This window comes from Chaetodon auriga, chromosome 17, assembly GCF_051107435.1.
Source record: "Chaetodon auriga isolate fChaAug3 chromosome 17, fChaAug3.hap1, whole genome shotgun sequence".
In the NCBI taxonomy this organism is placed as follows: domain Eukaryota; kingdom Metazoa; phylum Chordata; class Actinopteri; order Chaetodontiformes; family Chaetodontidae; genus Chaetodon; species Chaetodon auriga.
Window position 1 is genome coordinate 11,497,192 of NC_135090.1, and position 11,296 is coordinate 11,508,487.

The following is an 11,296-nucleotide window of genomic DNA, read 5'->3' on the forward strand; positions in this document are numbered from 1 at the left end:
TTTTTCCCAGAATGAAATTGTCCAAATCATGTGTCATCACTAACCCTTTGAATTTAGTGCAGTGTTGATTGTAAAATTGCCATTTTGACATTTCGGTGCAACATTCACTGCATAGCAGTCGTGTGATATATTTACACTGAGTAGCCTAGAATATGCATTCAAGCATTTAGTTCAACTAAACCACACACACACACACACACACACACACCACCACCACCACCACACCACACCAAATCCTAATCTCACCCGGGACACCAAAATGGCTGGAGCCAGCCCTGCATAACGTCCTTCAGTGACTTGCATGGGACATTAAATGGATGATTTTGCCTCACCGTTCCAGAGCTCATCATCATTGATAACCTTGTTCCTGTCATGATCTGTTTGCATAAATTCAGCACATTAAGTGTTCGACGGCCTGGCTGGCAAACAGCCTGTCTCGCTCTCATACCCATCACCATCACAATCACAGAGGACAGCATCTGTCTCGCTTTGAAGGATAACTGCAATGTTGTATATCTTGTCTGGGCCCAAATGCATCCCTCCTCTTCATCCCCTAGTAACAGAGATTTTTTTTTTTTAATTGAACATGTTCATGTAGTCGAGTCAGGTTTGACTCAATGATCCTTTGTGGTTTGTGTAAGTTACTGACCACGGCGCTGACCTATCAGTAGCCTCACTGTGCTGTGTATTCATAAATTCATGATGATGTCTGTGGTGCAGATGAAGTTATAATTGCACCTTTTTCATTCAGTTCTGCCTTCCTGTCAGGTTTGTCTTGGATCTATAATATTCTCTTACCTATATACTATAAATACTCAATTCTATACTATGTTTTAGCCTATATACCCTATGGAGTTGTGTCACCTTCATGATCAGAGTGAAAAGCAGCAACATGTTGTCAGGGAAGAGTAAGAAGATCTCTCACATACAGGATAGAGACACACTGCTGTCTGTAATTTTCCTATAATAATATCCCTATAATATTCCACAGACTCGTTCTATGGCAGCACTGAACAAAGTAATTGCAAATGCATATGCCAATACTTGGCACCTTAAAGATGACATGTGCCAGACATTTTTGTCCTGTCTTTAAGTTAACAAACTTTACTAAACTCTTGTTTAAGAGCTTTGTTCCAGCCACCCACTTCTCATGATGCAACCAGGAAGGAAACAGCTCTGGTCATGTGACAATTTACATTAAACATATGACACTAAGAATGCACTGATACATCATTCTGTAAAATTTTTGGAGATTTTTAAAAGGGCTGCATTACTTTTTGGATTGACTAACTTGTTTCACCTGTCCTAAAATCACTGGTGCTCTTTATCTAAACCTCTACTTTTCAGTAGTCTATGCATAACAGGCTAGTCAGGCAGTTTGAAGTGCATCCAATTCCTACATGGCATTACAGCTTTATCTCTATCCTGTGGGCTTAGGCCTGGTGCCCTATTAGCCACAAATCAAGGCATTGATTCAGCAGGCATACTCAAATTTAAGAGGATATTTTTTGTCTGAAACGGATTTGAATGCCTATTTTAAAAGCCTCTTTATCCTGGTATCTTATTCAGATAACTCCTGCAGGACGAGCTTACACTGTTGCAACATATTAATAATTGTCATTACAGTTTAGTCTTGGTACCACCCGACTATTTCATTATTTCTGTATCAGGTCCATTTCACACATACACGAGGCTTCCTGACGTGCCAGTAAATCAGTGCCCCATCTTTATGACAGGTATATTTTTGAATCGAACAGTAAACTCAGTTGTAGGCTCTCTTTCTGTTCATCACTTGGTGTGTATGCTCAGCCCAGATCTGTCACTTGCGGATGAGATCATTCCATGTCTGTAGCAGGGAGCCCAGCTTTGTGCGGGCGGACCACGCCCCGGCCCCGGCGTGCGGTGCGGTGCGGTGCACCAGGCTAGGTTAGCACACAACTGCTACATCCGGGCGCTCTGCTCGGTTTACAAACGTTGCGAAGATGGCGACTTCAGGGAGGAGTGCATTATTATCCTCCACCTCAACTGGACCTAAGAGTACACTGGAGAACTCCAACCCAGAGGAGGATGACGGACAGGATTTATGGTGGGAGATTTGTTATTTGAGCTGGGTTTCTCTGAGCGGTGTTTGTGGGCGCAGAGGCTCCATTGTGCTGGGAGGAGGATGGTTTGACAGCTAGTTTGCTAACGGGGCTAGCTAGCATCAGCACCAGGCTGACTGGGCACTGGTGACACAGCAGCACTAGCTCGCATTAGCCCTCGCTGTCAGCCGTTTGTTCATGAATGAACAAGCCTTGTTTGGCCGTGTTGTAACGGCGCTGTTCTGTCTGCAGGTCCACCATCCTGAGCGAAGTGTCAACCCATTCAAGATCAAAGCTACCGTCTGGGAAAAATGTCCTGGTCATGGGTGGGTATCTGTGTGACTGCAGTCTCCTGGCTAGCCAATGGGCATCGTTAGCTTGAATAGCCCTGGAGCTGCTGATCATATCATCCTGGCAGACTTAATACTGCTCGATAACTAAGCTAGCTTGCTCTGGACTGATGGTGCTTTTTGTGTTCACGTCTTGGAGCTGGTGCGTCGGCTAGCAGAGAGAGGCAGGTGTATTTTTCTGAGCACCAACACAGACGCACGGGCGCGCGCACACACTCACACACACACAAACGCACACACATAGAGTCTCATCACTTGAGGGAGAATCGGGCCTCTTTGAAACACTGCAAGTCATTCTAGCATCCAGTGATGCTAGCTAGGAGATGATGCTGAGGGGACAGGACAAACCATCAGCCTGTGTTTTTTGAACGGGGCCACGGGGCTTTATGTGGCCGAAGCAGACAGGGTGCCTCCCTGTCTCGCTCGGTCCTCGTGTGCCGCTGCTGGCCACACACACACACGGTCTACACATCCGCCTGAGATAATCCGCAGCTTGCTATCCATCCCAGCTAATCGGCGAGTTGGTTACCGATGGAAATTGTCTGTTGTGGTGTCGATGACAACATCAGCAAGCTCTGCTTTATGATGCGTTGAGTCCCCCTGTCGGTTAGATAATATGGCATGGTGCAAGGATGGGACCAGCCTTGACCTGATCACACACACACACATTAACAATAACAATAGCACGCTGTCAGCTCTGTGGTTAGTAATAATGGCAGGACAAATACAGTGTCAGTAGATGTATATATTGAGGCTGATGATCCTTCATGAAAACTGCCAACTCTATATGAAGCTATATGCTCTAGTCAGGGGGATCGGATTGTTTACAGTGTAGATGTTTACAGCTCTACACGACTAGCTGATTAATTTATGTGATGGACAGGAGCTATATCTGCAGCTATTTTGCTGATCAGTTAATCGTTCAAGTCATTTTTGGGTCAAAAATGTAAAATATTTCCTGGTTCCAGCTTACTAGTTTCTATCTGATGCTTTTCTTTGTCTTGTGTAACAGAAAATTGAATATATTTTGGGTCTGGACAGAACAAGATGTCACCTTGGGCTTAATGAAACCGTGATGGGCAACTGTCTCTATTTTCTGGTACTTTATAGACCAAATGATTAATAAATGAATCAAGGACATAATGTACATGTTAATCAATAATGAAATTAATCATCATATGCCGCCCTGTGTTTGTGTAGCTTTCTGCAATCCTGATTTTGATAGTGAGTGGTGCACGCCATATCCTAGCTATGAACCCCGCAGTGTACAACTAACACAGCTCATAGCATGTCAGAGGACAATAGGCTGCGTGCAGAAATAGTACACCTTCAGCAGTGGTGTGGTGTGTTGGCCGGCCTCAGTTAGTTACTTAACATCCTTTAGCCAAATTTAAATCCTTGCTCACTCTTATTTAAACTGAAAGCATTTATTGTTTAAGCACTAAATTACAATGTCGTTATCATTGTAGCACTGGATGCTGATATGGACGAGTGAACCACCCACAATTCTGTTCTTTACTCGTTATGTGTCTGTGTTTAGGTGAGGTGGGTTCGGGGAAGACCACCTTGGTTGCAAAGCTACAGGGGGTTGAAGAGTACATGAAAGGGCGTGGCCTGGAATACCTTTACTTCAGTGTCCATGATGACGACATCGACGGTAATCAGCAAATACGTGGAGTTGTTTTTTGTATTCACGAATGAGTTCCTCTTGAGTAAATGAGCTGTATGATTGTATGCATCCTAATCTGTGTGTGTGTGTGTGTGTGTGTGTGTGTGTGTGTATATATATGTGTGTGTAAAGACCATGCTAGGTGTAATGCCTGGGTGTTAGACGGAGACCTTTACCACAAAGGTCTGCAGGGAGTAGCAGTGCCAGTAGACTCGATCGGTGACACGTTGCTGCTGATAACGGTTGACATGTCGCGGCCTTGGAACGCTCTGGACTCTCTCCAGAAGTGGGCAGCCGTGGCTAGAGAACACATCGACAAACTCCGGGTCGCTCCGGAAACGCTGCGGGAGCTGGAGCACAGACGTGAGTCACACTGACAGCAGTCAGGCTGGCTTGTAGATAAAGTTGAAAACAAAAGTATTTGTAAGTGTGTCTTCATGGAAAGGCTGTTAGCTGTATGAAAACAGTTCTTAAACAAATAGCGTCTTCATCAAAGCCTTTGTAAAAAGCTTTACACACTCCAGGAGTTTTGTCTACGGAGGCCCAATTGTTAGAATAACGCCACATTTAACTTCTGCCTGTCTTACTATTGGTTTGCCATTGTTTGTGTGTGTTAATGTTGTTTGTGTGTGTGTAGTTGTGAAACAGTTCCAGGAGTACACAGAGCCAGGCAGTGGGGAGGATGGCACCCCGCAGAGGAGGAGTGAAGATGAGGAGAGCGTGCTGCTGCCGTTAGGAGATAACACACTCACACACAATCTGGGAATACCAATGGTTGTGGTCTGCACCAAGGTACACACACACACACACACACACACACACACACACACACACACACACACACACACACTCACTCACTGCTGGCTGATAAACTTATCTTACCTGAAAATCAAAGTCTGCATGGTCCTCTATGTGCTGTCAAAGTCATTATTCTAGGAAAAGTCATCGTTTCATAATTTTTCTTTTTTTTTTTTTGCATTACACACGTTAACACCTGTCTGACACCTACCTGTCTGACCTCAGTGTGACGCCATCAGCACGTTGGAGAAGGAGCACGACTACAGAGACGAACACCTGGACTTCATCCAGTCTCACATCAGACGTTTCTGTCTGCAGTGTATCCTTCACAAAACATTGCTGCTGCCCTTTGCTGCTGTGAGCGAAAATGTGCCCAAAGAACAAATTTACAGTGTCAGAAAACCATGAAACTATTGATCAGTACAGTATGCACAAGGGGTTTTAAAGGGGCTGTTGATCAGTACTATTACAAGGTGTTTAGTTCTCAGACCAAAGGCCACGTTGCCAGCAGTATTGTTATTTCAGTATTTTGGCCACTGTGAGCTGTATCTGAACTGTTGTTGAAGTTGATATTGCTTTGTTGCAAAGAGAGTTCGATAAAAGTCATAGATTACCCGCTACTGCTTGAAATTGTTTGTTTTTCAGAATCTCCAGTCAATGCCGAGTGGAAACAGTATTAAAGTTTCAAAGGTTATTGTGTTTCAAATGAGGCAAGACTGCACACTGCCATTGTTCTTGTCTGTGTACGGGGAGCAATTTGTCAAAGCTAGAAGTTTTTCTGTTGTGCCACCGTTATTGAGAGACAAGGTTTTTTTGCCACTGTGGTGTTAGTTTTATTTTTGCTCTTGTGTTTTGAAAAGGTGGTGTTGAAAATATCCTTAACAGCCGCTTCAGATGGAGCATCTCTGGTTTACACATCAGTGAAGGAGATGAAAAACTTGGACATTCTGTACAAATATCTGGTCCACAGACTCTACGGCTTTCCCTTCCACTGCCCGGCACAAGTGGTGGAAAGAGATGCCGTCTTCATGTAAGCCTGCCTTTGTGTGTGTACGTACCAGGACTATGAGGCCACATGTACCCGGTTTGTAACCCATCCTCTGCTCTATCAGTCCTTCAGGCTGGGACAATGAGAAGAAGATTGCCATTCTCCACGAGAACTTCCAGACAGTAAAAGGAGACGACAGCTTTGAGGACGTAGTAGTCAAACCGCCAGTCAGAAAGGTAGAAGCTCCCACTAAATAAAGTGCTAACATGGAAAGATACTCTTAGGCGAGCTAAGCTTACAGCGCAACAGATTGATTACTGCCATAATATTATGTATCATTACCGTCTAAATCATTTTTCACAGCCAGTGCGCTAAGCTTTACCCAATATCCCCTGCAGAGATCATCAGAGTTTTATCCAATCTAATGTATTAGCTTTTGTGGAGCTGTAATGAAAAAGTGATTTCTTTTCTCTCGCTTGTCACCAGATTGTACATGAAAAGGAGATTCAGGCAGAAGACGACCAAGTGTTTCTGGTAAAACTGCAGGTCAGAAAACATTCCTGTTGTGTTGATGCCAGTTGGTACTCCCAATTAAATCAGACTTGAGGGTCTTGATATGTTAATTAAAGTCTAATTGGAGTGAGTGTGCCTATTGTGCTCTAATTTGCAGTCGCTGCTCGCCAAACAGCCCGCTGTGACAGCAGGGCGGCCAGTGGTGAGTGCTCCTTTTCATTTTTTCTCATTTTGGCTCGTAAGATACAAAGAACCTCCCTCCAGTGTCTGTATGTGTGAAATATACTGCTGTCATTCATAGGACACCACCAGCAGAGCACCCACCGGTTCCCCCAGGACAAGTAATCGCTCCGCAGCGGCCAACGTAGCAAACGCCATGCCACAGTCGGGTACGCCATAGCGTCTCTTCAACACATGCCGCCACCCATGACCTCAGTCAGTGCATGGCTTTGTGTGTGTGTTTGCTTTTGTAACTCTTGTCGCTGTATGCTGCAGGTCAGACCAGTGAGGGTGTGTTGGCCAACTTCTTCAACAGTCTACTGACAAAGAAAGCGGGCACGGGCGGGCCCGGGACGCCAGGTGGCGGTAACAACACTCCAGGAACAGTTCGCAAGTCAGGTGAGAACGCACGTGTTAGAGGTTGTTACAATGCTCTGGGTTTGTCTGATAGTTTGATAATAATTCTTTATTCAGTGGTGTTTTGGGATTGAATGCCGTTTTCAGTCAGTCCTCACCACTCAGCTCCTCCTTTTGGTTTTCACCTCCCAACCTCCATCCTTCGTTTTCTCACCTCTTCACTCTCCTCTACTCCAGACATGAACATAACACATGGTAAAGTGCATGATGAAAGGGTCTGAGTGCATCTATCAACCACACAAACGATCACCCACCATCTTTATGATTATCTATGACATCTTTTCCGTCTTAACTGTGCTCATAGTCTGTTGTGCGGTCTCGCTCTTAACATCACTCACAATGTGTGTGTATGTGTGTATGCACTAGTCAGAGGATGCTGGCCACGTTAAGGTGTGTGTGAGAGAGATACTCCTAATTTATTATTGCTTGTGTATGTCACTGTTCATTCTCAGAAGCATCCTTTGATTTCCTTTGACACCCCCACCCCCTCCCCTGAGCCTCAAACTGTCTCCAGGATTCGATGAGGAGCAATGCCGGGATCAAGCTTCCTGTATCACCCGTTTACTTCTCACACAAACGCGCAAGGACTTAGCTTTGGAATATAAATTGTGCTAATTTGTTTATTTAGACTATTAGATTATGAAAATCAATCTGAGAACTGTAGCTGTGGTTCAGGAGATGATCCCATGGCTGTTGCGTTACTTTTGCTTGCACCTTTTATGTCTCAGGGGTCTCAATCGTGTGAGAAGGAGGTTCCATTGGATCTGTATCAGAATAGGTGTATTGATTTCATGATAGTGGCAACTGCACTGTAAAAATCACCAGCAGAGAGGCTAACATGTCCCAAGGCTTCACTCTTTTCTTATCACATATTTGGTTGGGGAAGAAAGTGTAAGCCATGACGGGATCATTTAATTTGACTCCCATATGATTAAATGATATCTGCTCCCTTAATGTTTCCCCTCCTAACGCCCCGTCTCTTTGCCACTCCTCAACATTTTTTTGGCATGTTGCATTGCATTTGTCATAATTACCATCTTCCACAAACGTTGCACATGATTGGAACTAAGGCTGGACAATATGGGAAAGAAATGCTGCTTTAAACTAGATCACTTAATAAAATGGGTTGCGTTTACTGCTCACGGCCCTGAGTGAAACCTCGTTCCATGCTGATTAAATTGCAGGCCTTTCATTCACTGGTTAACAAACACAACATTTGTCAATTTTACACTAAAGGCATGTTTGACACATTTAGTGCAATAATATGCAAAAAACTGCTTCACCCAGCTCTTGTTTTAACCATGTGTAATTGCCTTTGTGCTTAATGCATTGTGCCTTAGCCGCTCGACGCTGCGAAAATGCACTTATTTATTGCACTGACTGAAATGCTTCTTTGATTATTTGCTTGTTTTCGCTGTGATGTGGTCCTGAATTGTATGCTCGCGTGAATCTAATGCAGGTTCGAAGCTGGGCCTGGGCGATGTACAGGCGGAACTGGACCGCATATCCAGCCGGGAGACTGACTCGGACTTGCCCAATGCCAACGAGACGCCTGCCACTGACGGCCAGGACACATGAAGACCAACACACTTCGCCCTGCTCTCCTTCTCCCCACCCCCCTCCGCCGCTCAGTCATCTTCCACCTCCCTTGTCCTTCCTCCCTCCACTCTCACCCTCCACTCCATCACAGCGATGCAGGGAGAAAGAGGGATGCAGGGGGAAAAGGAGGGGTGGGCACACAGTTTTGCCTCCTGCTCGTCTTATACTCTCTCCTCAAGGAGAAGAACTCACCCTCTCTTCACCTACCCCCCTTTTCCCACACCTCGCTCGCCTCCCTCCCCTTCTCTTCCTGGCTGTTTCGCCAAGGGCGAGTATTTGTCACTGTTACATACAAGACTGTCTGTTACATGAGAGTAAATGGGGATGGGGGAACCACTGGGGGTGTGGAGGTTGGGAAGAGAAGAAGTGAAAGGTGGGTTGAAAAGGATTGATTCCAAGAATGAAAGCGAGGGTGTTTTATCCATCCAGTTGTTGTGATGGTACAGATCATGTTTTTACTGTAGGAACTGCTGAAGGGCGCATGTTGAAGAATCTGCACTTGTGTGTGTGTGTGTGTGTGTGTGTGTGTGTGTGTGTGTGTGTGTGCGAGAGAGAGAGAGAGTGTGTGTGTGTGTTTGTGTGTTTGTGTATGTGATGGAGAGAGAGAGAGAGAGAGTTCGGCAGATGAAGAAAGTTAAGGAAGCTACTTCAACCTTATGTTGAGAGATTTTTGGCTGTTTGCATTTCAACCAAAAGGCAAAAAAAAAAAAAAAATTACTATGCTCTTACACTACAAGCTCTTAAAACAGTGCACACAGCCCTGTCTGCGACACTACACAAACCAAACATGACAAAACATAAATATATATACACACTTCAGAGTCAAAGCTCACACTCGAGCATTAGTCTGGTCTCGAGGGCACCTAAGGTCCATCACAGCACCCAGTTCTACAATTGGCCAAACTGCCCCTCATGGTACGTTCTGCTCAGACCTGTAGATAACAGACGGTGCACTGGAAAGGGAGGGTGGTAGAAGGTAGTAAGGGGTGGGGTAGCTGAGCTTTACTTGTACAGAAAGAAGCACTAGTGATTCAGTTCCATAGTTACTGGGGGCGGGGTGGTGGGTGGGCAAGGGGGTCAGAACAAGGGAGGGTCACACCAAGAATGTACAGTCATTGTCTCGCTGATTGGTCCTGTTATTTCAGAGCTCTGTGTTGGCGTTTGTATAATCAGATCTGTTAATCGGTTAAATAAAAGTTGTATTTGTTCGGATTCATGCAGCTGGCTTCCCTTTGGTTTTTTTTCTTCTCTACACTTAACTGAACCTGCTCACAGTTGAGGTTCCTTCAATTAGCCGGGCTTGAGCCTGTGTTGGTAAGCATCCGCCTCAGGCAGAAACAAAGGGGTAATGGAAGACAAGACACTGAGTATCATTAGTGACACAAAGTAATAAAAATACCTTCTGAAGTTTTCATTTGGACATACTGATTCAATTAAATTGCCATTTTTGGATGCCATCATCTCTTTCAATCAGTGTTGGTGAGGCCCTACTTATTCATCTAAAAATAACTCAAATTTGTGAGCCTCATCACTCAGGTCTTTACTGTCTGGATAAGATAGAACTTCATTTATCTCAAGTGGATTGTGCAGCAGTTTCAGTGCACGGCAGGAAAGAGTGTGCATATACATTCATATACATTGCATGTGGTTTCAGTTATTTTGTCCACCCTGTGAAGGCACTGGGGCTGCTGCTGTCTAATCACTCAAAGGGAGACTGGGCTGATTTATGTACAGCACATTTATCCTCCACTGTCTTCTATCTGAATAGTTTCTCTGCATATCTTCATAAGAATGCCGTGACTTAGGTACTTTAGAGTATGATTCTGGATGCCTTTTCATGAGCTTTGAGCAGATCGATATATTTCAAATCATTATCTTTGAAAGATTGAAATGACATACTCTCAAACCTAGTGTGCACTTGCATGACTGCAAGGCATAAAACAACCAATTTTGCCAAATAAATGAATACACATGCAAGACAGGGTTTGCATTTCTATTCTTTAAATAAACCTGGGTATGCAATTTGCAGGATATCCTGATGGCTAGTATATTTCACTGATGATCCCTTGCAGACATATAGTAGTTGTTCTTTTCATTCTCTTTTCTATTTACCATGCAGTGTTTGTCATTACTCAGGTAAATGAAATACACTCGCTCTCCACTGCAGCTGGAAGCAGCAGATGAGCATCATAGTTTTATTTGAGAGGGTTTGATGTTAGTGCCACATACTGACAGAAAATAAAGCAGAAAATAATGAAAATCTATAAGCAGTCACTGGAGTAGGTGTCATCACCTTATGATAGATTCATTTTAAGCAGCTCATGAGAAAAATATACTGTCACACTTTTTGCTCTGGTAGCATGCGCTCTATCTTCACTCTGATTTTATACACTTTGCAGATATGTGATGAAATACTGTTTTATTAGCCTACTGCACATTTCTGTCACTCTTTGAGAGATGATATAGAAATGTTCCCATTGATAATTGTGGTGTAATAACCCATCATAAGTTCCCTTTGTCTTGCAGTAACACCAACATGCACCCCTGTGACACTTTGGACTTTGACCCTTTCTAGTCAATAGCATGTGTCAGACTCATGAACATGCACTGCTCTGTGTGTGACACTTTCTCTTTTGACAGAGGTTAACTGTTATTAGTGTGA

General features: G+C 44.2%; 1 protein-coding gene across 1 annotated transcript; it reads left to right on the plus strand.

Moving 5' to 3' along the window:
• Positions 1 to 1,683: 1,683 nt before the first annotated feature.
• dync1li1 (dynein, cytoplasmic 1, light intermediate chain 1) lies at positions 1,684 to 9,854 on the plus strand. The gene is made up of 13 exons (XM_076754506.1): positions 1,684 to 2,086; positions 2,334 to 2,407; positions 3,972 to 4,088; positions 4,233 to 4,463; positions 4,738 to 4,892; positions 5,124 to 5,217; positions 5,793 to 5,928; positions 6,011 to 6,122; positions 6,373 to 6,432; positions 6,557 to 6,601; positions 6,701 to 6,788; positions 6,895 to 7,017; positions 8,495 to 9,854. Exons 1-13 carry the CDS (start codon positions 1,983 to 1,985, stop codon positions 8,611 to 8,613), a joined length of 1,458 nt encoding a protein of 485 aa, XP_076610621.1. The 5' UTR covers positions 1,684 to 1,982; the 3' UTR covers positions 8,614 to 9,854.
• Positions 9,855 to 11,296: the final 1,442 nt, after the last annotated feature.

Excerpts from the sequence above, each read along its gene's own strand:
- dync1li1 (XM_076754506.1), top strand. The coding sequence starts at position 1,983 with ATGGCGACTTCAGGGAGGAGTGCATTATTATCCTCCACCTCAACTGGA. Across the intron at positions 4,089-4,232 it reads CCATGATGACGACATCGACG|ACCATGCTAGGTGTAATGCC; the intron begins GTAATCAGCAAA and ends GTGTGTGTAAAG. Across the intron at positions 6,602-6,700 it reads TGACAGCAGGGCGGCCAGTG|GACACCACCAGCAGAGCACC; the intron begins GTGAGTGCTCCT and ends TGTCATTCATAG.